This window comes from Eremomyces bilateralis, assembly GCF_010015585.1.
Source record: "Eremomyces bilateralis CBS 781.70 unplaced genomic scaffold P152scaffold_18, whole genome shotgun sequence".
Classification (NCBI taxonomy): domain Eukaryota; kingdom Fungi; phylum Ascomycota; class Dothideomycetes; order Eremomycetales; family Eremomycetaceae; genus Eremomyces; species Eremomyces bilateralis.
The window spans coordinates 356,132-382,274 of NW_022985084.1; the positions used below are offsets into that span (position 1 = coordinate 356,132).

At 52.3% G+C, this 26,143-nt stretch overlaps 13 protein-coding genes across 13 annotated transcripts; 10 read left to right on the top strand and 3 right to left on the bottom strand.

Annotated features, from left to right (window-relative positions):
• The first annotated feature begins 1,223 nt into the window (after window positions 1–1,223).
• Window positions 1,224–4,187, top strand: P152DRAFT_98931 (K(+)/H(+) antiporter-like protein 1). Its single transcript, XM_033683413.1, has 2 exons — window positions 1,224–2,572; window positions 2,618–4,187. The coding sequence occupies exons 1-2, from the start codon at window positions 1,604–1,606 to the stop codon at window positions 4,076–4,078; spliced, it is 2,430 nt and encodes an 809-aa protein (XP_033532081.1). The 5' UTR covers window positions 1,224–1,603; the 3' UTR covers window positions 4,079–4,187.
• A 623-nt stretch (window positions 4,188–4,810) lies between these two features.
• Window positions 4,811–5,446, top strand: P152DRAFT_98872 (uncharacterized protein). Its single transcript, XM_033683411.1, has 2 exons — window positions 4,811–5,123; window positions 5,171–5,446. Exons 1-2 carry the CDS (start codon window positions 4,923–4,925, stop codon window positions 5,354–5,356), a joined length of 387 nt encoding a protein of 128 aa, XP_033532082.1. The 5' UTR covers window positions 4,811–4,922; the 3' UTR covers window positions 5,357–5,446.
• Window positions 5,447–5,492: 46 nt separating this feature from the next.
• Window positions 5,493–7,308, top strand: P152DRAFT_401393 (patatin-domain-containing protein; the record flags this gene model as incomplete). The annotated part of the gene is made up of 3 exons (XM_033676610.1): window positions 5,493–5,747; window positions 5,798–6,636; window positions 6,681–7,308. Coding segments are annotated over 3 exons (1,722 nt in total), but the record flags the coding sequence as incomplete, so codon positions are not given.
• Window positions 7,309–9,592: 2,284 nt separating this feature from the next.
• On the top strand, window positions 9,593–11,496 carry P152DRAFT_98877 (uncharacterized protein). Its single transcript, XM_033683412.1, has 5 exons — window positions 9,593–10,083; window positions 10,134–10,230; window positions 10,286–10,484; window positions 10,541–10,865; window positions 10,936–11,496. The coding sequence occupies exons 1-5, from the start codon at window positions 9,883–9,885 to the stop codon at window positions 11,386–11,388; spliced, it is 1,275 nt and encodes a 424-aa protein (XP_033532084.1). The 5' UTR covers window positions 9,593–9,882; the 3' UTR covers window positions 11,389–11,496.
• Window positions 11,497–12,068: 572 nt separating this feature from the next.
• On the top strand, window positions 12,069–12,448 carry P152DRAFT_99115 (uncharacterized protein). Its single transcript, XM_033683414.1, has one exon. The coding sequence runs from the start codon at window positions 12,112–12,114 to the stop codon at window positions 12,337–12,339; it is 228 nt and encodes a 75-aa protein (XP_033532085.1). The 5' UTR covers window positions 12,069–12,111; the 3' UTR covers window positions 12,340–12,448.
• On the bottom strand, window positions 12,366–14,093 carry P152DRAFT_460582 (uncharacterized protein). Its single transcript, XM_033679944.1, has 2 exons — window positions 12,594–14,093; window positions 12,366–12,544 (listed from the first exon to the last, which is right to left on the bottom strand). Exons 1-2 carry the CDS (start codon window positions 13,690–13,692, stop codon window positions 12,447–12,449), a joined length of 1,197 nt encoding a protein of 398 aa, XP_033532086.1. The 5' UTR covers window positions 13,693–14,093; the 3' UTR covers window positions 12,366–12,446.
• A 1,031-nt stretch (window positions 14,094–15,124) lies between these two features.
• P152DRAFT_508748 (putative glutaminyl cyclase) lies at window positions 15,125–16,955 on the bottom strand. Its single transcript, XM_033682595.1, has 3 exons — window positions 16,144–16,955; window positions 15,504–16,085; window positions 15,125–15,443 (listed from the first exon to the last, which is right to left on the bottom strand). The coding sequence occupies exons 1-3, from the start codon at window positions 16,743–16,745 to the stop codon at window positions 15,428–15,430; spliced, it is 1,200 nt and encodes a 399-aa protein (XP_033532087.1). The 5' UTR covers window positions 16,746–16,955; the 3' UTR covers window positions 15,125–15,427.
• Window positions 16,956–17,098: 143 nt separating this feature from the next.
• P152DRAFT_99156 (uncharacterized protein) lies at window positions 17,099–18,437 on the top strand. The gene is made up of 4 exons (XM_033683415.1): window positions 17,099–17,417; window positions 17,471–17,632; window positions 17,688–18,352; window positions 18,404–18,437. Exons 1-3 carry the CDS (start codon window positions 17,183–17,185, stop codon window positions 18,137–18,139), a joined length of 849 nt encoding a protein of 282 aa, XP_033532088.1. The 5' UTR covers window positions 17,099–17,182; the 3' UTR covers window positions 18,140–18,352; window positions 18,404–18,437.
• On the top strand, window positions 18,423–19,293 carry P152DRAFT_451197 (uncharacterized protein; the record flags this gene model as incomplete). Its single annotated transcript, XM_033678213.1, has 3 exons — window positions 18,423–18,988; window positions 19,049–19,186; window positions 19,260–19,293. 3 exons carry the CDS (start codon window positions 18,423–18,425, stop codon window positions 19,291–19,293), a joined length of 738 nt encoding a protein of 245 aa, XP_033532089.1.
• Window positions 19,294–19,597: 304 nt separating this feature from the next.
• Window positions 19,598–20,972, top strand: P152DRAFT_451198 (uncharacterized protein; the record flags this gene model as incomplete). Its single annotated transcript, XM_033678214.1, has 2 exons — window positions 19,598–19,833; window positions 20,039–20,972. 2 exons carry the CDS (start codon window positions 19,598–19,600, stop codon window positions 20,970–20,972), a joined length of 1,170 nt encoding a protein of 389 aa, XP_033532090.1.
• Window positions 20,973–21,688: 716 nt separating this feature from the next.
• On the top strand, window positions 21,689–22,019 carry P152DRAFT_382616 (uncharacterized protein; the record flags this gene model as incomplete). Its single annotated transcript, XM_033675764.1, has 2 exons — window positions 21,689–21,775; window positions 21,831–22,019. Coding segments are annotated over 2 exons (276 nt in total), but the record flags the coding sequence as incomplete, so codon positions are not given.
• Window positions 22,020–22,101: 82 nt separating this feature from the next.
• P152DRAFT_401380 (putative GPI transamidase component PIG-U) lies at window positions 22,102–23,581 on the bottom strand (the record flags this gene model as incomplete). Its single annotated transcript, XM_033676608.1, has 5 exons — window positions 22,102–22,340; window positions 22,392–23,020; window positions 23,067–23,269; window positions 23,317–23,381; window positions 23,440–23,581. The coding sequence occupies 5 exons, from the start codon at window positions 23,579–23,581 to the stop codon at window positions 22,102–22,104; spliced, it is 1,278 nt and encodes a 425-aa protein (XP_033532092.1).
• Window positions 23,582–23,909: 328 nt separating this feature from the next.
• P152DRAFT_515991 (putative ribosome biogenesis protein Pescadillo) lies at window positions 23,910–26,135 on the top strand (the record flags this gene model as incomplete). The annotated part of the gene is made up of 3 exons (XM_033682924.1): window positions 23,910–23,987; window positions 24,048–24,146; window positions 24,199–26,135. Exons 1-3 carry the CDS (start codon window positions 23,966–23,968, stop codon window positions 26,133–26,135), a joined length of 2,058 nt encoding a protein of 685 aa, XP_033532093.1. The 5' UTR covers window positions 23,910–23,965.
• Window positions 26,136–26,143: the final 8 nt, after the last annotated feature.

Here is a 26,143-nt window from a genome sequence, read left to right on the forward strand (position 1 = left end):
AATAAAAGAGGTATAGCGGCACCGCTTAATCAGCGGATTACAGCTGTCGAGCCTGATTTTCAGGTGTTCCACATATTCCTGGCAGAAACCCTCCATTGCATTTATTTCCTTACCTAATCAGGAATCCCATGACGGACCGCTGGAGGCTGTATCCCCATCGTATTCTTGTCTGCACCGTTTCAACAAAGATATGGTGTCACATGATGTGCTAACCCCTTTTGGGTTAGCTTATTTTTTAGTAATATTCAACTGAAATAAATGTTTATTGCAAGGCTTCAGTGTTTCTTAGGTAAGAAGTATTTATTTCATATTGTAAGGGTCTCACTGTAGGGAATCTCCAATCGTGAGGCAAACATTGAACTGTTGCTATGAAGGAGGAATCTATCTAAAGTGTGCGAGGCGTTATGTCCTGATGCTGCACAGCAAACGGGCCACAAGGCCACAAGGCATCCAGGTCTGCGGACCTCTGATCCATCACACATATATTATACCCGCCCTACCTCCATGTGGTGTGGCGGGGTGGTGGGGTTGACCTCCCCCAGGCATCAGCGACTCCCAATTCCCACTATAGCTTCCCCTGTTGTTCCAAGCCGCTCGCCGGCTCGCAGCAGGATGCAGGCGCTTGGACCAGCCGTTAACTACTACCCGTGATCCTCGCCGCCGCCATTCTCAACCAAGACCCCAAGAGTCAAGCTTGCTGCTTGAAGATGGGCCTCGCCAAGAGGCCTGACGGGCGTATGAATCTCTCTCTCTCTTGCTGCTTGAAGCTCAAAACAGCCAAGAGCACAGGGCTTTTGCTTGGTCGAGTTTTGTTCCCTGTTCGTGTCGATATCAGGTTTCATGCAACTAAGCCTTCCGCACGCCTCTCTACCTTGCCTGATGGAATGAATACCTAGCACTCCGTACTCCTCTCATATATCTTGGGGAAGATCAGCGTCTGCCCGTAAGTCGTGCTCCTTCAACCTTATCTCTAATTATATCCTTCTCAATTTCTCATCCTCCTTCTCTTCTTCTTCTTCTTCCTCCTCCGCATCATCTTGCCTTCCTTGCCTTGAACAGAGTGACCGCTTAGTACCTTACTTAGCACGTCTTATGTGCCGATCCTGAACCATGTTGCCGCCTAGCTAGATCCCACCTTACGTTATCCATCGTCGATTGTCCATCAGGCCCCAATTCTCCTCCGTGCTTGTTGGCCTTTCGCATTCGAGGTCCTGTTTAGCATCGCCATCGTTATCGCCATTATCATTACTATCTTCAATCATGTCTCTCGCAAACAAAGCCATGAACTTCGTAGATCTGATGGGTCGCGCCACCGCGCCCACCAATGCATCCACCAATTCCACCAACCGGGCTCCTCCTCAAGGAGGCATTCTGGACGGTGCCAATCCAGTCACGTACAGCCCCAAAGACCCCATCATCCTATTCATCGTCCAGGTATATCCGCCAGTTACACCCACCCTAGCCACCGCAGTCCGAAGCTCACCATTCGCAGGCCAGTATCATCGTCATCTTCTGCCGCCTGCTCGAATGGCCCCTCTCCAAAATCCGCCAGCCGCGTGTCATCGCCGAAGTCATCGGCGGTATCCTTCTCGGGCCCTCGGTCATGGGCCGGATCCCAGGCTTCACCGAGTCCATATTCCCCACCGTCGCCATGGATAACCTTAATCTGGTAGCCAACCTGGGGCTGGTCCTCTACCTGTTCTTTGTCGGTGTCGAGGTCGATTTGCGTTTCCTCGTGTCAAACTGGAAGGTTGCGCTGAGCGTCGGTCTGGTCGGTATGATTCTGCCGTTTGGGCTGGGCAGTGCTATTGCCTGGGGACTGTATCATGAGTTTGGCGACGAGCCAGGGTTAGTGCCCATCAGCTTCGGCGTGTTCATGCTGTTCGTCGGAGTGGCCATGGCCATCACCGCTTTCCCGGTCTTGTGCAGAATCCTCACTGAGTTGAAACTGCTGTCCACCACGGTCGGTGTCATCGTCCTGTCCGCGGGTGTGGGAAACGACGTCGTGGGCTGGATCCTCCTCGCGCTGTGCGTCGCCCTGGTCAACGCCGGGAGCGGGCTGACGGCCCTGTGGGTCCTCCTCATCTGCGTCGGTTACACCCTCTTCCTCGTGTTTGCGGTTCGCCCACCGTTTATCTGGGTCCTACGTCGGACCCGAAGCCTCCAAGACGGGCCCAGCCAGAGTGTTGTGGCGCTCACGCTGTTGATCGCCTTGGCCTCGGCCTTCTTCACCGGCGTGATCGGGGTGCACCCTATTTTCGGCGCGTTCATGGCCGGCTTGATTTGCCCGCACGAAGGTGGGTTTGCCATCAAGTTGACGGAGAAACTGGAAGATCTGATCGGCTCGATCTTCTTGCCGCTCTATTTTGCCTTGTCAGGCCTGAATACGAACTTGGGACTACTGAATACGGGCCTTACGTGGGGATATGTCATTGGCATTATTGTCATTGCGTTCACTACCAAATTCGCCGGCGCCTCGGTTGCGGCGCGGCTGAATGGGCTGGTATGGAGGGAGAGTTTCACCATCGGGGCACTGATGAGTTGTAAGGGTCTGGTGGAACTGATTGTGTTGGTGAGTATATCTATCCCAGTTGGGGTTCCAATCTAACATTCCCAGAACATCGGCCTGCAAGCCAAGATTCTCAGCACGCGCACGTTTACCATGTTCGTGGTCATGGCCCTGATCACCACGTTGGTGACGACGCCACTGACGTCCGCATTGTATCCGCCATGGTACCAACAGAAGCTGGAGAAGTGGAAGCGAGGTGAGATCGATTGGGACACGGGCAAGCCCTTGAACGACTCGACTTCAGGATCCGGCGAAGAACAGATGGCAGAAGAGAAGATGGAACTCACCCGAGTCCGAAAGATGCTCGTTTACCTACGTCTCGACAACATGCCCGCGCTTCTCATGTTCATGACCCTGATCGGTGGCAAGCCTCAAGACGCAGCACCGCGATCGCATCCGAGCGAGCGACAGCCGACGGACGAGGGTGAGGAGATCATCGCTCCAGTCGCGCCTGTTCAAGCCCACGGTATCCGCCTCATCGAACTCACCGAGCGTGACTCCTCGGTCATGAGAGTCACGGAAGTGGAAGAATTCAGTATCCACGATCCGGTGATCAACACGTTCCGCACTTTCGGGAAAATGCATAACCTCGCCGTGTCCGGCGAAACCAGCATTATTCCCTCCACATCCTTCGCCGAAGCGCTAGTTTCCCGTGCGTCCAGTATGTCATCGGACCTGGTGCTCCTGCCCTGGAGCGAAACCGGCAGCATGTCGGAGGCCCAGGATATCCGCGACGAGACCATCAGGAATAAGTTGGATGATACCAGCTACGTCCAATTCGTCACGGAGGCATTCGCGGACGCGACCTGCAACATGGCCGTGTTCGTCAACCGCAATTTCGGTGGCACGGTGAAGCGGCAGCGGCCGCAACTCTCCCGATCCAAGTCCGCCTTGAGCGTATCGAGCGGCAAAGATGCCACCCCTTCCGCACCCATCACGGACGCGTCCCACCACGTGTTCGTCCCCTTCTTCGGCGGTTCCGATGACCGCATCGCCGTCCGTCTCGTCCTCCAGCTCGCCGCGAACCCGGAAATCACGGCGACGATCGTGCACTTCGACGTGCCCGACAACTACTTCGACGATCCCCTGGGCGTGGGACCGGACCTGGGGTCGAAGGCGACGGACTCCCGGGTGATCACCTACATCCCCAGCAAGTCCGAGGACACGACGTTCTTCGCCGCCATCAAGAACACCCTGACGGACGACCTCGCGCCACGGGTGCGGTTCAAGACGGTGTCGACGCTGACGCCGCGCGCGACGGCAATCGAGACGATGCAGGAGGAGTTGGGTCAGAACGTGCGGAACGCCGGGGATCTGCTGGTGGTGGGCAGGAATGTCGGGATGAGTGCCGCGTTGGGCAGGGAGGGGTTGGACCCCAAGGAGAGCACGGGAGGGGTGCAGACGGATGCGAATCGATGTATTGGGGTGCTGGCTGAGGAGGTAGTCAGGAGTGGGTTGTTGGCGAGCGTATTGGTCGTTCAGGCCAGAGGGAGTGGCTTGGAGTTGTGATGAATGGCAACTGAGGGGCGACTACAACTCGCATACATGGGCGGAGATGGTGCGTTTCTCGGGATTCTATGTCTGGCGACGGCTTCTGATGAATCATTTCGGGTATGTGAATGCATGCGAGGCGCCTTTTCCTGTTCCTATTTAGGTAATCTATTGACAATATGGCCACACCCGGTTGTGGCCTTGGTCAGCATGAGCAAGAGGGCTGAGACTGTCTTATGGAGGCATCAGATGACGCCTACATGTGTCCGGAATCGCATGTGATACGACTTTCGTTCCAGCTTACTCAAAACGAGACCTTGGTTGTTTCGTTCCCACTAAACACCTCACTCCAAGCAACGGATGCACGAGAATCTGGTCTGCTCATTCAGTATGCACCATGCATACCTGCTCATTCGCTTCCAAGTCGCTTGTACCACGACGATCTAGACCCGCTCCGCCACCTTAATCAAAATCATTGGGGCTACCTCTTAAGGAGGCTCTTGCATCATGGCAAATCGGCTGATCGAGAAGCCGCGGGGTTGTATACCAGCTTCACTTGGAGCAACATGACGGTTCCTCTCATGATTGGGCTTTATCACCATGTCGATGCCAGGGTACAAACTCGGCGCTGCGACTGACTACGAGCTGGCCAGCTCAGCTGGTCCCGGACCCATGTAGCCCGAACCCTCGTCCTTTCAGGGAATCGGATGCTTTCCATCTGCTCACGAGACACAGCAAGAAAGACTACGTAGTAACCAGTACGGAGGTACTCCGTATACGTGTCATATTATTTGTCGGGTACAATAGAGGAAAGAGAAGAGGACAGTGGTGGCGCTGTCTTCAATGACTTCCGAAGAACTCGATGCCAGAAATAGATCCTTTCACTTCATTTGGTGTTGTGCTCACTTCCCTTTTAGTCACGATGAGTTCGAATCTTTGCTGTCACCATCTGGTACGTGGAACCTCCAACCTGTTTCACGAGATATTAGAGGCCCTTGAGATCGGGGGCATGCGACCCCGAGAGACGTCATCTCTCCGTTCCCTGTCCACCACCCGATTGGAGGTCCGTCCTGGAATATTTTCTGATACAAGCAATTGCTGAACGTCGAGGGATATCTTATATGTACAGTCCGAATTAATCCGCGCTCGGGTCGAAATGATCCATCCAGTATCGTTCCCGTTCTCCTGACGACGGCATACGTGCACCTCATCAGTCCGATGATCCCACAAAACTCTCCGCATCGACATCCCACGGGTCCATCCCGCCCCATACATCCCCGCCGATTTAACCGTTAGCCCGCAAGAGGTACAGCATGCGCGTACGGATCTTTATATCCGGACAATAATTCCGCTTCATCCCTTCATTTCTACCCTCTCGACCTTTTACCATTTCACTTCCAGCGACCATAACGGATGGCATTGCGCGTTCGCAATGTCTTACCTCGATCCATCCGTTCTGGGTCCGTCTGCGCTGCATGACGGGGCCGGTTGTGTCGCGGATAGAAATAGCCGAACCAAACGGTTGCGGAAGTCGCAAAGCCATGGATTGCTGTCGCCGTTGTTACGTTTGGCCAAAGATCCGGTCGGCACCTTGGGCGAGCTGCGGGAATCGTGGACGGAGCAGGGGAAAAGTGAGATTCAAGATATCGGGGAGCAGAGGCAAGTGTTGTATCTGCGTATGAAACATGTAAGCGTCCAGACCTGATGTGAGACCACAGGTGCCAATGACGTGACCAGGCCGGAACATACGACGACTGGAAAGCGGCGGCGACCGAACTCGACCATATCGAAGGCAACGATCAGTGGAAAGTACAGGACGACTCCCTCGAATACAATGTCAAACTCTTGGAAACGCGGCTGAAGGAGCTGGATGATGCGCGGCTCAACTGCGATATCAAGCGCATGCTGTTCCTGATCCGAACCTCGCTGACTCGAGATCTGGGCGGTATGGGAGATGCCCAACTATATCGACATTCACATATCGGAACCAAGGCGCTCATCGAGCGATATATCGAGTCCTCCAGGCGGACGATCGAGTCGCTCTTGGAGGTCTCTGCCAAACAAAAGACCGTCCAAGTTGATCCTCGGCAACTTCTCGAGCAATTGCTCGAGGCGCGCCAGGCATTTGGGAGAAGCGCTTTATTGTTGTCGGGAGGAGGGACTTTTGGGATGAGCCATATCGGCGTCGTCAAATGTCTATGGGAGCAGAAGCTCCTTCCACGGATCGTTTCCGGCTCCTCAGCTGGAAGCATCGTATGTGCCGTGCTGTGTACGAAGACCGATGCCGAAGTGCCCCAGGTCTTGAACGATTTCTGTTACGGCGATTTGAGCGTGTTCATCAACGAGGAGGAAGGTCTCCTGGAGGTGGCAGCGAGGTTTCTCAAACACGGGACCGTGTTTGATATCTCGAACCTTACCCGCGCCATGCGGAATCTCATTGGCGATATAACCTTCCAGGAGGCGTATAACCGGACCAGGAGGATATTGAACATCAACGTATCCAGTGCCAGCCTGTACGAACTTCCGCAGCTTCTAAACTACGTCACGGCTCCGAACGTTATTATCTGGTCGGCAGTGTAAGTGTTGGTCCCACTGTCCCAGACTGTGCTAATATTTGTAGCGCCGCATCTTGTTCCGTCCCACTCGTCTTCTCGGCAGCCTCTCTCCTAGCGAAGGACCCAAAGACCGGAGAGCATGTCCAATGGAACCCATCCCCGCAAAGATGGATTGATGGATCCGTAGACAGTGATCTTCCCATGACCCGTGTTGCCGAAATGTTCAATGTCAACCATTTCATCGTCTCTCAAGTCAATCCGCATGTTGTCCCTTTCCTCGACCGTGAGGCTATCGCGCCTTATCCACTCAACGGCAAAAATCCCTCCACCGGCTCTACATGGCTGCACAGCGTGGCAAACCTCGCAAAAGATGAAGCCATGCATCGCATGCACGTTCTCGCAGAAATTGGCGTCTTCCCAACCTACCTCACCAAACTCCGATCCGTCCTTGCGCAGCGCTATTCGGGCGACATCACCATCCTCCCCGAGATTTCATACGCACAGTTCCCCCGAGTGCTGCAGAACCCCACCACCGAATTTATGCTCGATGCAACTATTAGCGGTGAGCGGGCCACCTGGCCCAAACTCAGCATGATCCAAAACCATGTCGCGATTGAGATCGCCCTGGACGATGCAGTGCAGCAGCTTCGGGCCCGCGTCGTCTTCAGCCCGAGCCAGGTCGACCTCCGGATCAACAATCTTTCTCCGTCGATGCGTGGACGACAGTCAAAGGACCGCCCCCAGCCACGACATCGACCTACTAGCAGCCTCGACCCCCGCACGAGAAAAAGGCGCCACCCTCCCTTCCAGACCTACACCCCGGACTCCGACGAATCCTCCAACGACTCCTCCTACGAACCGCGGGTTAGGCCCACCAACACCACCTGGTCCAAAGCTCCACTAGACACCCTAGCCGTTCCTAGCACTGACGTCCTCTCCTCGTCCGTTGACGACGATCCAAACCCGTTCTCCCCCGCAACTCTCACATCGCCATCTTCATCTGATGGGCCGATGTCGCCCGAACCTTCACTAGTTCCAATGCAAACAATACCATGGCCGTCAACGCGCAAACTGTTTCCTCGTGCAAGTCAGTCAGCGATACCTTTAACGCACTCCTCCAAGACCGCATATATGGAAAATCTGAGCCAAAGAGAACCCAACCAAGCAACATCGCTCTTGATCATGACTCCACGGGTGGCAAGAGAGTCTAAGGTCGGTGAGTCGACGGGGGAGAGCGAACAAGAGAGGAGGTATAAGACGCTCTTCCACCCCGAGCCTGGGCCAAAGTTGCCGAAAACCTCGCCGATGGCCAGCAGAAATGGTGAGAAGGGTGTGTTGGAGTCGGACTTGGGGGTTGAGAGAGAAAGTGAGAACCGAAGCAAGTCCACGATCCGCCGAGGAAGTGCGCATTCAACTCGTTCCAACAGTGGAGGATTTCCCTTGGATATCTCAGGGACTAGAGGTATGGTACTCCGAAGGAAGCAAAGTCATATGCGAATACCAGGGGAATGAGCGACATGTTGGGAGCAAGGATATTGTTCCCTTTTGTTCAGAATCTTTCGCTGGAAAGGGGTTGCATGTGTTAGTACGAGCATTGATACCAGGCTTGGGAATTGGGATGGGCAATAACATTGGGATTGCATACGATGTGGGTTCATGACCCCATGGGGCTTTGGACGTTTAGACATGAAGTATGGGGATCACGACCGACATGAGGCTGTGCATTTGAATTGGAAGAGCCGTGACTCGTGAGAACCTCAGGCATGTGCATTGAACATCACATGAAATTCATGGGCAGAATAAGCATTCGCCCTCCAAGTTCAGGGTATCGATCAAGTGTATCAGATGTTCCGCTGAATTCTTAAACCCGAGGACCAAAATCCACCGCCCAGGAGTGAGAGAACTCCAGCAAAGTCATGGCTTGTGGCACTTTTATCGTTTCCAAATACATAATTCCAACATTCCCTATTCTGCAGAACTCAAAAGGACCGGATCCAAGTCGGGATTAGGGAATAATAGGGGATCGTCTGTACTGGCGTGCTGGGGGATATTTGGATCGGCAACATTCGTCGAGAACGAAATTCTCCTGTCCGGGCTCCGGCCATCTGGCAGTCCGTCCCTGGACAGATCTTCGAGATCTTCGCGATGGTGGCTCTGGGTTGGGGCGAGGCCTGGCATGTGGCACTAGGGCAGACAGAGCACCGCACTTATTACTTAGTTATGTTCCAAAGTACGGGGATGTTTCTCTTTTAGTGTCTAGACATTGACTCGACATTGCAGCTCTCGCTCTCCGCATCCCTAAGAGCAAGGGGCATCTATCAAACGGTTCATTTTTTACGGCTCAAGAGTTTCATGTTTACAGAAGCAGTCGGGAACCTGGCTTTTGCGCAGGGAATCCATCCAATGAGCAGATGAGCAGATAGGCAGATGATGATAGCAGATGACTGACGAGCAGATGATAGACGAGCATCGTCTTTTTGACTTTCGACCATTCCGATCCCCGCCTCGCAGGGAACAGGATGAAGTCGAATACGGTATGACGGTATCCATCAAGTCTTCCACGGACCACGGTTCCCCCCGCCGAGCTGCCAAAATTCTGCCAAATCCATCCGAGGTGAACGCAAGGGTGTAAGCCTCGATTTTACCACCCCCGAAGTCAAGCTTCTGACTTCTCCTCTTCAAGACATCAACCGTCACCATCAGCCGTAGTACATACATAGTAAGCGTCTGGGCAACAGCCGATATTCCCGCCAGGCTTCTCCGGAATCGTTTAGATCCGAATAGCCTGGAGAGATGCCCGTCTACCATGCATTTTCCCCAGTACTAAGTAAATAGAGCCTGTCGTGACCTAATCCCAGCGACAGGCCCGCACGCGGATAGATGAGCTCTCTCCAGAACTGCAAGAACAGGCACGTCGGGGTGGATATCTGAGATCCGGACGATCACCATGGGGTATGGTTTTCGCCCATTTTAATGTAATAACCAGCTCTCTTTCCTGTCTACTTAGATTGGGGTCGCCTTTCCTTTTTGTCCCGTACCGAGTCTGTTGCGTTCATATCCTAACCTTGGTCCTACCTGTTGGGTGCAAGGCTAGATCTCATTGACGAACCCTCACCTCCAAAGTCTCTGCATTCCTCTGTCAATCCCGTCTCATAAAACAATTCAGGTGGCAAATGTCCTCGAGTTGGTCATCTCTCAACCCTCTACCTGGGTTCCTAGGCGCAAAGCGCGAACACGAATCTTAGACTTTGTCCTGTTCAGAACATAATGCGCGACATACCGCTCGAAGTCCTATTAACATGGCCGACTCCGAACTACGATGATCCTGTTACTCGAGGCTCGGCGCTCATAATAGTCAATTCGATATTCATTAGTCTGGTAGCTCTGGCCGTCGGACTGAGGCTCTATGCACGGTTGGCCATTAGTCGGTCGTTCGGAGCTGATGATGTCTTCATTATACTGGCTTTGGTACGAACATTAGGAATCAAAGGGGATTGAAGTTGCTGAAATGTCTCTAGATACCTACGGCTGGGCTCGCCGCAGCTGTAATGCTTGCAAACAACAAGTATGGCTGGAATCGCCATGTCTGGGATGTACCGCTTGATCTATTCGCAAGTATGCGAACCCGTCCTGTACCCGGATTTACTGATACTGATTACGATTTTCACAGGCTCTCTCAAAGTTGCTATCGCTGCCAAAGCATTATATACTGTTGCTACGACGTTTACTCGGATCTCACTTTTGAGCTTCTATTACCGGTTTGTCCGGGATACAGCAGCTCACCGTTTTCGAATGACCCTTCACGCCTCGCTCGGCTTTGTCGTTGTAATGGGCGTATCATTTGTTTGCCTTGCGGTTTTCCAGTGTAGGCAAGTCCGCCACTGTGATTCTGAGGTACCTGGGACCGTTGACTAACTGATCGTAGCCCAATATCTGCCTATTGGACGATGCCAGCACCAGAAGGCGCTGTCTGCATAGACGACGGCCGGGCCACGCTAGCCGTCGGTGTTGTCAATTGCTTCGCTGATTTGATTGTCACGGTCTTGCCGATTCCGCTTGTCATGAAACTCAAAATGCCCTTACGGCAGCGAATTGGCGTCGTTGTGCTGCTTAGCTTGGGATTCATTGTCATTATTGCAGGATCCCTCCGCAGTTACTACATTTGGGACAGCATAATGAACAGCTACGATGAAACCTGGGTTGGTTATCCTCTTTGGCTCGCCGCGGCAGTTGAAGTTGACCTTGGAGTGGTATGTACTATTTTTGCTTCTCCTTGTCGGAGGGTCTCATCTCTCTCGCTCCCCTCTCTAACATTAGCAGATTTGCGCTTGCGCCCCTGCTCTCCGCCCACTCATCGCCTCTGCCGTTCCCCAAACCATCACTTCGCTTTCCGATCGATTCACCGGGAAGTTTTCATCCAATTTGTCCTCAAAAGGCACCCCCTCTCCTTCGCGGGCTCTGAAGTCAGAGATCAACCATCCCAATGGCGGCGACAATACTTGGGTGAATATCACATCTCGCGGCTCAGACGTGGAACTCATCGAGCAATCCGACTCTCGCCTCCATCGATCCTCGGAGCGAGAGGTTGGCATCCATGAGGATCTTGAGGACCTGGAGCGGGGTACGGATGAAAGTAGCGGCGAGCGAACACATTCCGAGTCGCATGGGCGTCATAATTCAAAATCGATATGGACGACGACGCGGGTTGAGGTGACCTCCTATCGCAATGACGATGTCGTTCAAAACGAGAAGGGTCCTCCCTACTATCCTTAAAATCCCTCCCACCCGAGATGTCATTCATTTCACTTTCTGATCTCTCGGTTTTGTATGCCTTTTTGATAGGGCTGACTTCATTGCGCTCGTGGAGGAATGTCTCTTATGGGAATTATTGGGGAGGGCATTAGAATGTGCAACATCAATACTGAGAACGGGAGCGCATGGTGGAACATCGCAATTGACTTGAAATCAACTCGATTTAGCAGGACATCATGACTCGGCTACTAATATACCACTCGGAAGGTTCAAATGCGTGCAAGTCAAAGGCAATTGGCCACAATTATGGACGGACAGGTTCACACTTGAATAGTGTACATGGCGACGTCGTTACCTGGCGACTGGTGTTAGGGGCGGGAATTGGATTAGACTACAAGATTTAGGTGAACCAACCTCTGTATAGTTATGAGTTCGACTGCAGAAGCATTAATTACCTAAATCTGAAGGCTCACCCCACATCAATTTACTTCGGAATCTGGAGCCCAAGACAATCCGCTTCAGTGAAGTCGGGAATATCTATCTTAATGCTCACATCTGTACAAGAATATGCCTAAACATAAGTCATGCTAGTTGCAAAGTGAAAACCGTTGAATTGGTTAAGGAGAGAAAAGAGGAGCTATCAAGGGGCTTGAAGGCGTTTATATCTGCAAGCTTGCTACTTGTTCCCCCCTGTATTTCGGCCTTGGTCCTGTTTCCTTAACAACCTGCTGGCCCTGTCCAACAATGCTCATGTGCTCATCAAAAAGGAACTCAATAATAAGTCCATCCGGCCAAGTAAGCGGTTTCTCTCTTGTCGCGATGTCAGTTATCTCAACATATTGTTCGTTGTCCATTCACCTCTTCATTGATCGGCGGGCTCAACTTCAGTCATTATTACAGCACCAAAATACCTATGCTCGGCGGTGTAAACATGGGAAACGGCATGAGACATATCAGATGGAGGTCACTTGAAAGAACGATAAATGAGGGTCTGTTTGCTAATATCGAACCGATATGTATCATCTCTGCCGAACGATGTTTAATACCATACTTACTTCGTACTTTAGCATTCAAGAGCATCACCGAACCGTAACAGGAGAGGGAGAGAGAAACTCCACTCGACGTCCACCGACGGAAAAATCCAAAGCATCGAAGGACTGGTTCCAGGTTGGCGGCCCTTCCTCGTGTTAGCTACATTATCCTGCACGGATAACCACTATACTGACGAATTCTCAAAGTAGTCCGCTCTCTTTCTCTTACCCTCTCCCTAGCTGCCCGCTTCGACACTTTGTATTGCCTCACGTTCAGTGCTCCAGCGGACTGGTTCGACCCTTCATATTTCTTCTGGCACAGAGCATCACTTTCCTTGGACGCGCGTTTCTTCTTCGGTTCAGTTATCATAGGCGACACCTCGTCGTCGGCATCATTGGGACTCGTTGCAGGGCCAGGTTTAAAAGCAGTTTCGCCTGCGGCCTGCCTCTTGTTCTTCGAGGCCGCTCGTTTCTTTGCCCTGGTGACCTTGTCGACGGCCGCCTTTCTCCGTGTTTCCCTTGGCGTTGCCGTCAACGATGCGACAGTCTTACTCGCCGCTGAAAACACATAAGTCGAGTCTGATTGCGGAGGTGCCGGACTGCTACGAAGCCAATATTTTCTGGGAGTTGAGGACGACTTCCCGCTTTGCGTTGCACTCTTCTTTGTGCCGTACCGCCGGGGCACAATACAAATAGGAGGTGGGGGCTTCTTCTTCGTAGAGCGTTCCAAAATCCGCTTCTTGGAACCCTGAGGATACATATTCGATGATTTGAGTTTCTTAACTGCTGGACCATAGCCGCCGCCTCGCATATGGAACTTCTTGACTGGAGGAGGCATCATCCCGTTAAGGTCGGTCAAAGGGCCGCTCCCTAGGTCATTAGAACACACGCGAACCCTGAGATTGGCGTCGAATTTTTTCTTCGTCTCCAGCAACTCAGCTCGTCGGTTCAGTGTGAATTGCTCCCATTGAACTTTGCTGGCAGGACGGCGCCTTGACATGACGAGATCATATTCGGCTTGAGTGAGTTCGCCGTTCCGGATTGGCTCTTCTCGCATGGCCGCAAGCTCCTCCTCCGAGGGGACGGGTGAGAGCTCACCCGCTAGTCGGTCAGGATGGGGATAGAGGTCTCTCGGGCCCTCAACTTGCTTGCGATTCGCGGTTTCTTCCTGTCCGAACTGGGCAAGCGAAATAGTCACGTCTTCCTGTCGGCCCATGATCCACGAGGGGATGCACACGTTGAATTCTTCTTCATTCGAGGGTGCCAGGCGCGATTTGAGATCAAACGGCGCCATGCCGGGGTCTTCTCCTTCATTGAGTGGCCCGAAGAAAACGTCGGGCCGGTACATTAGCGGGTAGTTAGATATGTATGTGTGAGGGATAAGTTCGATATTGTGATGTTTCTCGCCCCATTCGTCGTACACCGGCGTTCCGGGCATTCGGCTCTTGTTAAGACCAGTGATTTCCGCCTCTCCCCCCTTCACACTGGTTGGCCGGATTGGCATTACCCTATCGACTGTCGCCTTTGGCTTGGTTGCCTTCGGCTGGGGTTTTTTTATTAGCGGAGACGCAGAAACAGAAGTGTTTGCCACAGGCGCGATACCTTCAAGCTCCTGTTCCATCTCTGCTCTCCACCTTGTCCGCTCCTCTGGATCATACTCGGTGCTGGCATTCAAATCTTCGATGACACTTAGAAGATTCGTGGCCACCGCCGTGCCAAGGCGGATTGCAAATTGGCCCCTCAGTTCCGGAAGTACTCCCAGAAAGTTGGCGGCAGCGCGCTGAAGGATCGCGACATCTCTCTCCTCGATTCGCAACATGTTGATATCTTGTTCCGCGATGGTTTCGGTCAGCTCGGATATCTTCCGTTTTTGGGCCTTTACTTCGTCACTCGGCTGCGTGCCAAATAAGCGCGGATTGAGGCCTAGAGTCTTGTATGCCTCTTGCACGTAGGCGGCTGGGTTGTCTTTTCCTCTGTTGTACTTCGACAGCGATTTCCAACCCGCGGGGAGCTCCCTCATTCGTGCTTCCTTGGATTGGTCACCAGCATTTTCCCGTCCGGCTAACCGAGTCTTTTTCGTCGGTGTGGGTTTAGTAGTGTCTTTGTCGGGGAATTTTTCCCTGATCACTTGCAGTCCACGAACTCCTGCATCGGTAATCCGGTTTCCTTCCGCGTCACCGGTGGGTCGTATGAAGCGACCAGACTGACAGTCCTGAAATATGCGGATTGTGTCTAGATCCACGCTTGGATCCTGACCAAACTCTTTCTCCCAGCGTTGGTGGAGCGTCCCAGGTATCAAAGCGTCGCAATTTTTGTCAAGCCATCCTTCTAATCCTTTCGCTTCATCCAAAGTTTGGAACACTTGATAGGCAGTAGCCTTTCGCTTGTCATCCATGGAAATTGTAACCTTCTTCTTCTCCCGGTCTTTCGTCGTTTCACTGGCTTTCCACGACCGACCACCTTTGGCACCATTGCCCGCCACCGTGGACTCCTTAGATGACGAACGAGTGAGCATCGTGACGCAAAAGATGCGAAAACTAAACGGAAGTGCAAGGCCAAATCAAGGCCCACGTTCGTTGAAACGGGTTTCCCTTCCCCTTTCTTAGGATTGATTTCGAGTTGGACCCTCGGAGTGAGAAGTACGATACGAAGGGAAAGCTGGGAGAAAAGGGGTTGAAAAATTTGTTATAGAATGAACTATCGAAGAGAAGAAAAAAATTAAAAGACCAACCAGTTCAGCAAACTTACATCTCAAGTATGCGGTAGAAAGCGCCGGATTAGGGATTGCCGCGCAAATATAAAGAAAGGATTTCCGGATGCATCGTGCTGCTTACGCTAAGCTAAAGTCAAACGTCTTTCATTCACTGTGTTGCATGTGCTTCCGTAGTACTGTCGCACTCGACAGGTAGATGCTTCGTAATATTGGGGTTTGGGGTGGGAACCAATGGAGTTCAGGCGAGGAATGCATTTCTGTAACATAACAAAGGTTTTGATGGCCGAAAACGATCCACACGAGACTATCATAACAACTAGCTGGGATTCGTCCTACAATCAGCATCAACAGCCGCACTCTCCAGAACGATCAACAAAGGGTGGATAACTTACAGCTCAGATTTTCCTTCCATTTCCCGCCGCCCTTTGCCGCTCCCAGCATTCTCCTCTCGGGTTACGAACCCCGTGTCAATAAAGCCTTCCAAATCCATCCATTCAGCCGCGAATGCTATGACTAACGTCGACCAATCTTCCACTGTGTCCGGGTCCAAGTGCGCCCCATCGTCCTCTATTCGGTGCCATACCGCTGGGAAAGGCGAAGGGATCATGTGCAGTACTTCAACGCCGCGGGCCATGAACGGAATATGGTCGTCTTCAACCATAAAGGCAAGTGATCCTTGATTGTCCTGCTTGTCGCCATGGATCAACCATCTTGGTTCGGTTACTCTTTCGGCGTCGGGAGACCGCTTAGAGATATGATTCGGTGAAGATTTAAACCGACCAGCGCTGCGCAGTCGATGTTCAAGACTGGCCATTGCCCGGTATGCCCAATGTGTAGTCGCAAAATACGAAGGGATTGTGGGATTTGCCCCTCCCAACAAATCTAGGAGCATGAATAATGTTATCGAGGACAGCAGCGTTTTGTAGGTGGATGGCGCTGGATGCATTGTCTTCTCCCATGTCTCTGAAAGGGATCTGTAAGACAGTCAGCCACATCGTGTTCACTGTATGCACAGCCAAAAAGCCTTCATACCTCGCTCCATATAGAGAGTCCGTATCAGTCCAGCTCGAAAATGCTTCTTCTCCATCCAAGAACAGGATCTGGATTCCCGTCTCTTCGTCGATACCGGCTGATCCATCCGCTTCCATCGCAGCCCATTTCTTCGTCAAGGCCTTGTCCAAGCTCCGCGCAGCGTGCAAGATCATCGCACATGGTGCAGCGCTATCCGTCGCTCCGATAAATCCTGTGGGTGTCAACTTGCTATCATAATGCGCCACCAATGCCAGTCTCCCCACATCCCCTTCCCTCGCCCACGGTGGATCTCGGGTCGCGATCAGGTTCCGGAAGGGAACTTGTTTGTCGCCAGTGGCCGGAGTTGTTGATGTCGAGTTTTGCCATTCAAGTTTCCAATCTGGCAGCTGTTCACGGAAGAAACCCGCGAGATGATGCATCACCCCTTCATGCGTCGGAGTCCCAGGGACTCGAACGGTAAGGATCGGTGCGAGGAGAGCGCCATTGTGGATATCGAAATCGCTGCCCGGTCCTGGGAGGCTGTTCAATGACTTGTCGGAAAGGGGAGTATAAGCCGTGCAGCCGATCCCAAGCAGCGCAAACAGCAAGCCGCGAAGCTTCATATGGGCTGAGGTATCAGAGATGGCCCTGAATAGCGGCAGGTCGGCGATCGGAAGTCGGAGAGCGAGGACCGACTCATTCGAGCAGCGAAGGGTTTTACTGCTCAAGGAGATTCATATATTCCCAATGGGCGACATTGACGCTGACAAGCATCAAAGTCCAGAGAAGTTCGGAGGTTATAACTGTCTCATATTAAACCATGTATCGATATGAAACATCATAAAATGCCACATGTTAGTTCAGAGCTTAAGATCACCGTCATCTAAACTTGCGCTTGGATGGTCCATTCCGTCCGCCGAGCGCCCGAGCCTTAGTGTAGATGTTGACTCCATATCTCCATCAAATCATAGTCCATACTCCCCATAAAATGTCGATGTGATTGATGTACTCGCAAGCATCATGAACCGAAGGACTCCATTGCTCTTGTGAATCGGTATAAATGTATTCAAATTGGTGCAATCGCTGGCGGCTCGCGTCTCATACAAGCTCCTTTCACTCGCCTACATTACTCGCGTTTGGATCCCGACAACGAGTAACTCTCCTGTCGTCACGATATGCCCAGTGTCTGAATAGAGGTCTCAAGTCGTCCAAGAAGGATGTCAAGCGTACGCCGGTCCCTAGAAGACGGGAGACAGCTGTTTCGAGGACACCGCCCGTGAAGGAGCCCAAAGGAGGTAATCGCCGCTCCGATATCCTAGCCCAATCCCCGTTGCTGATATATGCTTAGAGTATGGGCCGAGTATTATCGTTTATAATCAAGGCATATTCAAAATCGTGCTTATTGGGTGCATCAAAGTCGCCGCCTTAGCAAACTTTGTATACGGTTGCTTCTACAGCGCTCCACGATGCCTAGAACAGTCGGAGGATCGGTACGAGAAAGCCGTGGCAGGTATGTATATCGTTGACTTGGTCTGGTGCACTCGCCTGATACTTACCTAATATAGCAATGCTTCTTGGAATCTTTCCGTTCCTATTCCTCGCGAAGGCCAGTAGTCCTTGGGTCGCGCAAATTCGGCTTCAGTTACCGCTCGCGGCTCGACAAAACAAACGGGCGCTCGATCGGTTCTTGACCCGGATACCAGCAGACACGACCCTCGATATCGTCACCCTTCGGATTAGTGGACTGCGCAGAACCAATGCCGTACGCTTATCCGATTTGAGGATGACCAAACCTCAACGCTTGTCGATGGGCAACATGGAGATCATTCCGGCGGCTCGGCCGAAACCTCAAGGCATCGTTCAGACCGCGCTTCACTTGGCCCACGAACCGAGGAACCGTTTCCAGGTCGAGAATGAAACTTGGTTACGACAGCGCAGCGAACACCGTGAAGCGTGGACACACGTTCTCAAAACCATCACAGGCAACAGCACAGCGGCTCTCAGGACATCGGGATGAGTCCGCGTGGATGCTGAAAATAGATCAAACAAGTCGTATAATATTGTAACGAAGACGTCAATTGTGCTGGAACATAAAGCATTGTCCAAGAGGTTCATTACGCTTTGTTCGTTCTTTGTGTCGTGGGACCAAAATCGCCAACAATGTCTTTGTATGCGAGACTTCTCGTCACCATATAAGAGAGACTCATGGCTCGATCAGTTTGGAAAGGGGGTAAGAGCCGACCATTTCTCACTTCCGACACCATTGAACTAAGACGGTCAGTGCATCCAAACGTGCAATCATGTCGCCGATTCAAGTTTCCGAGTCGCTCTCTCAAGCTCTGACCGTTCTTCTTATGGAGGTAGTTAAGAGAAAGGAGGAACTCCAAGGTATGAAGCCGCGAAATGATCCCCTCAAGCAGACCCTCAGTACCACCCAGGAGGTGTGCGTCGAGCTTCTTGCGGACAGCACTCATCTCGGTAATGAGTATATCACTGCTCTACAGCAGATCAAGGATCTTGAATCCGCGTCTGGTTCTGACAGCCACCCCGACAGCGTTGATCACCTCTCGATTGAATCCGCCGAGTCGGCCATCTTTGAGCGACGGGAGTGGCTAGACCAGTACCACCTTTCCTCTCCGCAGACGTGTAGGCGCCCTCACCTTGCCGAAGAGCTGTTCTCCAACCGTGAGAGTCAGAAAGCCCTTATCGAGGTTGGAAAGGCCCTGAAAAGCAAGGACCTCGACGTGTGTGATCGGGTCGATGCGAAGATCCTTATCGCATGTATCCAGCGCTCTGCCAATGACCAAACCCGGGTCATCGCAACGCTCAACGAGGCCCACGATATCATTGACCGGCATCCGGAATTGTACTAGGAGTGGAAGCGGTTCAACTTCCACTTGGGGGTTGTACTGTTCGACGTTGGCAGCTATCAGGAGGCTATGGGCTACCTTGTGCCTGTGACCGAAGCGAAAGGATACGAGAAGGCAGTCGATATACAGATGCAACTTGTTGGAGTGGCTATTGCAGCGGAAAACGAATCGGCAGTGGGAGTAGAAACCGAAGGGTGAGCTGGTACTGACGAGAAGGCAGCAGCAGATCCTGTGCTGTGCACAGAAGCTGATGGAACGGGCTCTTAGATCCCATTCCATGTCTACCGGCTGGTCTCATTAGGCGGCTTTTTCAATAATCTCAACTTTCTCTACCGACATATGGCGTTCAAGGAATCAATAGATTTATAAATCGTAGCATTCAATTGACCTACCCGAATGTGACGTGATACCTACGGTTGTAATATGTATGTCTTACCAGTCCGAACCAGTGAGCTTGTGAGCCGGTTTAGCGCAGGAGAATCCCTCCCCTATTACTTTGCTACCCAAACAACAACCTAAACCCTAGGTTGCTTTTGACCAGCCGCCAACAAATCACTATTACAAACTTTAACTAAATCCCTCTTATTACTAGTACGGAATAGACCATGGGTCTTCCTAAACCAAGCCTGACATTCACATTACCTTCGCTTCATGACGATACTCCTCTCGACTGCCGCATATACCAGCCCAAAGCGACGTTGAACGGCGCTTTCTCCAATGTTGCCGCGATCCTAGCACATCCGTACGCACCGCTGGGAGGATGTTTCGACGATCCGGTGCTTGATGCCGTTGGCTCCGAATTGTTGGAGAATGGCTGGGCCGTAGCAACGTTCAATTTCAGGTAACCCAGATCAAGTTCCTTGGGTCCGCTCAAAGTTCCATGTATACAGCATCTAAACAGCCCTCCCCACGGGATATATATAGCGCCTTCAACGGGCGTGAAAACAAATTTGTTGCGATACTTTTTAACCGAAGTTCAGTTCTGTTTGCATAGTAGACACCACTCTTCGCGCGGTTAGTACGACGTGCTAATACTTCTGCTCTAGGGGCGCTTTAGGCTCTCATGGGAGGACTAGTTGGACCGGAAAGCCAGAAGTGGCCGATTATATCACGATAGCGGGATTTGTGATCTTCTATCTACAGCATCTGCAAGTACGGCAGCGTGGTATCCAAAGCCCGGAGGAGGGAGTAGGCCTTCCTCCTCAGGTGGGCAATCCAGAATCAAGCGATCCTAACACGATACATCTGATTCTGGGAGGATACTCATATGGCTCACTCATTGTCACGCACCTGCCTACTGTATCAGAGATCATTGCCCGGTTCTCGTCGCCAGTTGAGGGCTCGGCGGCGGCGGAGGTTCGTCTCCGAGCGCGACGACTAGCTGAAGAAGATGCGGCACTATACAGCGCTTCTCTTCCAGCTACGAATGTGGATTCATCCCCTTGTTCTCCATCCAAATCCAGATTGCTATCAATTGGTGGGGATGAAACCGATGCTGAGCATCGGAGGTCTCTCCGCGAGTTACGCAGAAGCATTGATGGCAGACCCAGCCATAGGAGTCTCGATCTTCCGGAGAGGATCCGGTCCATCCGTCATAAGGATAAAGGAAACCAGACCGGGCCATCCACGCTTGCGTCCGATGGCTCTGATCTTCAAGCAGGCCACATGCCCAACGTTGTCGAGTCATATCTCCTTATATCTCCCCTGCTTCCACCGACATCATTCTTCACCGCGGTATCGCTCCGAGACCCGAATCTAGAAAAGTTTTCACGGCATCCTACACTGGCGGTGTTTGGTGATTCCGACGTGTTTACTTCGATCCGGAAGTTAAGAGAATGGGCCGCCGGGAGGAGCCAGCCGGATGGTTCACGATTTCAAGGTGCGGCTGTGAACAAAGGGGGCCATTTCTGGATCGATCCGGCACATGTCAGAGAACTAAAGGAAGCGGTCATCCGGTGGGCTGCTTCAATCAAACAATAGGCCATTCAGCATTCTGAATGCATCTAGTGGAACTGGGAGGTTTCAATCAAGTGAACAAGAGCTTCTTGGTGGATTACGTGGGTTGAAGGCAATCCGGACAGGATACATATCATCGTGAGGTTTCTGTAGAGCATGCCATAGTCTCATGTGGACGAGGTGATCTCTTGCCCGTAAATGCCGATGAAGGAACTTCCAACCTCTCATCCGAGGGGTTTCATTGCCAAGGTTGAGGATATGTTGAAAACTGGCTTGGAAATAACGTGGATCATCAATGAGGGGAATCGTGTCACAGGAAAAATTACCTTAGCTATATCTGCCCTTCTACTAGCCTCCTAGTAGGGGCGTCCCTTTTTGGGGATTTAGCTTAGTTGGTTACATTTGACAAATCGGAGGGGTCGCGACTGGAGTGGAGAGTGGATGGAACACGTGAAAGGTTTCCGCTGAACCAGAAGCAATCCGATCAGTGAGGTATTTGTACATCATCACACAAATTGCTTGGACGATTGAAATCAACCGAGCAATTGGAAGAGCATTAACAATCGGATTGTTTATCTCCTTCGATTTGAATCACAAACATCATGCAGACAACAGGAGCTGAGACAGCTCCAGACCAAGCTCAGAATCTTCCCGAGTTTCAAGTCCACGAGCCAGAGACCGTGTGCCGCGCCAACGGGATTCCACCCATCACTGACCCGAGCATTCTACACAACATACGGTACCTGGGCCAATTCATCAATCGGTATATCCGAATCTCGATCACAGACGCCCGTGTATTTGTCGGCCAGTTGCGCTGCCTCGACCGGGTATGATCCCCCATGGCGCGAATATGTTAATTAGATGAAATACTGACTCCCTTAGGATCTGAATATTATATTGGCTCTGACGTATGAATTCCGTCCACCAACCGTGTCGGATCTGGAGCGAGCCGCAACCCAGGCACGGGAGGCCGGGTTGCAAACCCAGCGGGTCGAGACGCCAAAACGATATGTTGGTTTGGTTGTCATCCCCGGCAAGCACATCACGAAGATCGAGTACGAGGAGTCGTGATGCGCCACCGGGGAAATCCCAAGATCCGAAGCTCGCAGGCCGTATTTTTATTATCGATATATGTATACATGGAACGCCCCAATCAAATCTGGCGGACCTCCTTCCCAACCATGTCGGGTCGCTCCGCTTCCCATTCGTCGCGGAGCACCGCGAACAGCGAATCCCCGAGGATCATGATGAGCGCGAGACTCCAGACTAGTGTTATGGCGTAAAAGAAGTTCGCGTTGCCTGACCCGGCATATATCCAGAGATGATAGAAGGCAGGCCCGAAGAAGGTTGCATAGAGCAACACGGTGGAGGAGAGAAACGCGTACCGCATCACTAGAGGCATGTATTAGCGACGCATTGAGCAGATGTGACGGCTTTTCTTACATGGGAACACATGGCTGTAAAGGCTCAGGCAGCCAACAAAAACCGCGGTTTCGGACACGCTCGGGTATGGCAGGAAGATGGCAAATATCCCCAACAACGCAACGATCGCGAACAGAGGCTGTTCCCGTAGACGGAGGGTCAAACCGCCGACATAGGAGGCCATGTGCAACCAGAAAACCGCCAAGAAGAATTCCCGGAACGAGTCAAACATCTCGGTGAAGAAATACCACCACAGGCCGACGTTGGGAGTCAGGTCCGGCAGAAGGAGGTGGAAACCATATGTGGAACCGATGAATTCCCACGACCCGGTCAGCATGTACGATATGCATAGTAAGCATCCGATGGCAGCCACCAAGCCTCCGGTATGTTGTATTGCGAACGTGACCGGGGACGGGACGGTCGGCTTCGCAGCTGCTTGGCGAACTTGTCGGTCGTAACAAAGGATGAGAAGCGGCGGAGCAAGGAGGATCGGGTAGAGCGAGGTATAAGAGGCAACGGCCAGTGAAAGCACGAGGTGGAAGGAATGCCCAGCGGTTGCTTTGAAGATGGCGAAAAGAATGGCGCAGTTGGTGAATGCGCTCGTTGACCGCGCCAGACAGGTAACGATGGTGAAGGGGTTCAAAAGGAAGCTATTCCGTCAGTATTTTTCGTTGAGAGAGGAGCAGACTGTCCCACCTCGCGCCAATCGCAGCACTACTCCAACTAAGATGCTTTCGCGGAGAGGTATATAGTCGCGATGTGACTGATTCGCCGGATTCGGCGGTCCTCACGAGTGCATAAGCACCCAACAGGTCCAGAGCTATGTAGACAATCGCGGTGGGTAGGGGATGGGTCGAGACGTTTGGAAGAAGGGCAAATATGGGTAGCAATAGAGGAGCCTTCCTGAAGTTAGAGTAGTCCGTATCAGAGGGTTCATATCGGGTACCTGGTGAAAGACTCCGCCATCGTATGGAGAAACATTGTGGGTATACAGAAAAAGGCCTTCTTGCACTGTAGGAATTGGTGGATGGTTAGGACTGCGAATCAAGCGGGATAGGGCATTTCTCACATCTCTTAAAGCTTGTAATGGGTGTGGACACTTCCACTCGGCCGGTCAATAGATCTGGGAGGGAGGGAAAGGCGATGAAGAGGAACAGGCGCACTGCGGCAGCAGCTGCAAAGAGCAGGACGGTCTGCTTGTCCACTCCCATGGTATGTGCTACCTCACCGACTGACAGCGAGTCATGATAGATATTTGGAACAGGTTTCCAAGGGGTTAATGGGACAGTATCCTTTCTGGATAGGATGTCCGGCGACTGATCAATTGTACATCGTTGTCGCTCTGTACAGATATACCGATGTACGGGCATACACAAATACCACACTGGTCCCTACAGTCCAATGGAGGTTGGTGCTTAATAAGCATTTACATCCCTGTAAACAAATCCCTGTCGATAGGTGGGGACGACAGGGGTGAGACCCTTGCTCGAAATTTCGAATTTTGCCGATGCTTCATCCAGTTCATCGTGATAAGTTCTCCATGCTGAGAACCTGAATGCGACATCTTTAACCACAATTCCACAACACTCTTCACGATGGGGCGCATTAAGAAAAAGGGTGAGAGGACGATCAACGATTTCCATTCCAGGAACTTGTAAGCTGATATCCATTGTCTAGGAACCGCTGGCCAGGCCAAAAACTTCATTACGAGGACACAGGCAGTCCGGAAACTTCAGATCTCGTTGCCAGACTTTCGCCGACTATGCATCTTCAAGGGTAAGCATTTCGTTGGATCTGTTCAATTCTACATCGCTGACGAAATCTCCAGGCATTTATCCCCGCGAGCCCCGGAACAAGAAGAAGGCGAACAAAAGCTCGACCCCGTCCACCACCTTCTACTACTCCAAAGACATCCAATATCTCCTCCATGAACCGCTGCTCCAGAAATTCAGGGACCACAAAGCGCTGGCGAAGAAGATCAACCGCGCCCTCGGAAAAGGACAGTTCAAGGGTGCGTCGCGACTGGAGAAAAACTTGACTCCGCGCATGCGGATAGATCATATCATTCGCGAGCGATATCCTACCTTTGTGGATGCTGTAAGGGATTTGGACGATGCGCTGTGCATGGTTTACCTGTTCGCAAACCTCCCGTCCACCGAGGAGGTGCCTCACAAGACCATTGCGCTGTGTCAGCGCCTTTGCAACGAGTTCGAGCATTACCTGATCGTGTCGCATTCGCTTCGAAAGTCGTTCTTATCGATCAAAGGCGTATACTACCAGGCAACGATACAGGGCCAGGACGTCTTATGGCTTGTTCCCTACAAATTCGTGCAGCGAGTAACCGGGGATGTGGACTTCAGGATTATGGCGACCTTTGTGGACTTCTACACGAATCTCCTGGGATTTGTTAACTTCCGATTATACACGACCCTCGGCTTGGTGTACCCGCCGAAATTCAATCAGCTGAGCGATGAGCAAGGCGGTGAACTCGGAGCTTTCACCTTGCAAGGCCATGGACTTGGACAAGAAGAGGATCAGGATGAGGAGATAACATCTGTGACGACCAACCCGAAGGCACAAGCAATCGCGGATGCACTGGCACAAGAGGAAGCTGGCGCCATTGAGGAGACTTCGCAAAACGAAGATAGCTCAATGGCTGTCAAAGATACTGAGGAGGCGCCCGTGGACGATGCACCAGCTGATCTCGCTGGTGCTATGATTCCGGGTTCGTCCGATTTCGATCAGGCTCTGCAACTTCAAGTCGACGACACCCCTTACGCCACCCTTTTCTCCGACATGTCCGTGTTCCTCTCTCGCGAGTCTCCACGACATGCACTGGAGTTCCTTCTTCGATCGTTCGGATGCAAGCGCATCGGCTGGGAAGAAAGTCTCGGCGACGGAGCGTTCAAGAGCGATGAAAACTGGAGTGGGTGGACGCATCAGGTTGTTGATCGGCCAGGTGCGCCGTCGACGGGAGGTTCGGCACCGCACGACGAGACCGAGGCAGGGGCACAGTCCGCGGCAGACTCCCAGCAACGTGTTCCGGACCGAGCTTATGTCCAACCGCAATGGGTATGGGATTGTGTCAACGCCGGACGTATCCTGCGGACGGATCTATACGCCCGGGGAGCTACACTTCCGCCTCACTTGAGTCCCTGGGTGAAAGCGAAGAAGGGTGAATACGACCCAACGCAGCCACTGGAGCCAGCAGATACAGTCGATGCTGCTGAACAGGAAGAGGGTGCAGCTCAACCTCTGGCCAACGGCGCTTCCAAGGAGGAGGAGGAGGAGGAGGAGGAAGAGGAAGAAAGCGATTTATCCGATGGCATGCAGGAGGACCTCTCGGAAGACGAAGATGAAAGTGCCGACGAGACCAAAGCAGACATTGACGAAACGCTGGGCGATCTCTCGGACGACGACGACGACGACAGTGCATCGGTGTCTTCAGCCGAGGTTGATCGCCAAAGCCATCAACTCGAGTTGGAGGCGGAGGCGGCGGGCGTCAAGCCGAGTGCGAAGAAATCCGCGAAGAACGCCAAACCTTCGGCACCAGCGAAGAGCGAGAAGGCGAAGCAAAAGGAGCGCGAGGCGCGAAAGGAGCAGGAGGAGGTCGAGCGGCTGAAGGGGATGATGAGCAAGCGGAAGCGGATGTTGTACGAAAAAATGCAGTACGGGAATAAGAAGCGGGAGGATGAGGCGGAGAAATTGAAGAGCAAGCGCCGGAAGTTGGAGGCGACGAAGCAGCGGGCGGGTGGCAAGTCATAGTTATAAAG

Coding starts and splice junctions, on each gene's coding strand:
- P152DRAFT_98931 (XM_033683413.1), top strand. CDS start 1,604: ATGGGCCGGATCCCAGGCTTCACCGAGTCCATATTCCCCACCGTCGCC. Junction 2,573..2,617: donor TGGTGGAACTGATTGTGTTG/GTGAGTATATCT, acceptor TAACATTCCCAG/AACATCGGCCTGCAAGCCAA.
- P152DRAFT_98872 (XM_033683411.1), top strand. CDS start 4,923: ATGCCAGAAATAGATCCTTTCACTTCATTTGGTGTTGTGCTCACTTCC. Junction 5,124..5,170: donor TGTCCACCACCCGATTGGAG/GTCCGTCCTGGA, acceptor CTGAACGTCGAG/GGATATCTTATATGTACAGT.
- P152DRAFT_98877 (XM_033683412.1), top strand. CDS start 9,883: ATGCGCGACATACCGCTCGAAGTCCTATTAACATGGCCGACTCCGAAC. Junction 10,231..10,285: donor ACCGCTTGATCTATTCGCAA/GTATGCGAACCC, acceptor CGATTTTCACAG/GCTCTCTCAAAGTTGCTATC. Junction 10,485..10,540: donor CTTGCGGTTTTCCAGTGTAG/GCAAGTCCGCCA, acceptor AACTGATCGTAG/CCCAATATCTGCCTATTGGA.
- P152DRAFT_99115 (XM_033683414.1), top strand. CDS start 12,112: ATGCTCATGTGCTCATCAAAAAGGAACTCAATAATAAGTCCATCCGGC.
- P152DRAFT_460582 (XM_033679944.1), bottom strand. CDS start 13,692: ATGGCGCCGTTTGATCTCAAATCGCGCCTGGCACCCTCGAATGAAGAA. Junction 12,545..12,593: donor GCGGACTACTTTGAGAATTC/GTCAGTATAGTG, acceptor AACACGAGGAAG/GGCCGCCAACCTGGAACCAG.
- P152DRAFT_508748 (XM_033682595.1), bottom strand. CDS start 16,745: ATGAAGCTTCGCGGCTTGCTGTTTGCGCTGCTTGGGATCGGCTGCACG. Junction 16,086..16,143: donor GACTCTCTATATGGAGCGAG/GTATGAAGGCTT, acceptor ACTGTCTTACAG/ATCCCTTTCAGAGACATGGG.
- P152DRAFT_99156 (XM_033683415.1), top strand. CDS start 17,183: ATGTATTCAAATTGGTGCAATCGCTGGCGGCTCGCGTCTCATACAAGC. Junction 17,418..17,470: donor CGTGAAGGAGCCCAAAGGAG/GTAATCGCCGCT, acceptor ATATATGCTTAG/AGTATGGGCCGAGTATTATC. Junction 17,633..17,687: donor GTACGAGAAAGCCGTGGCAG/GTATGTATATCG, acceptor TACCTAATATAG/CAATGCTTCTTGGAATCTTT.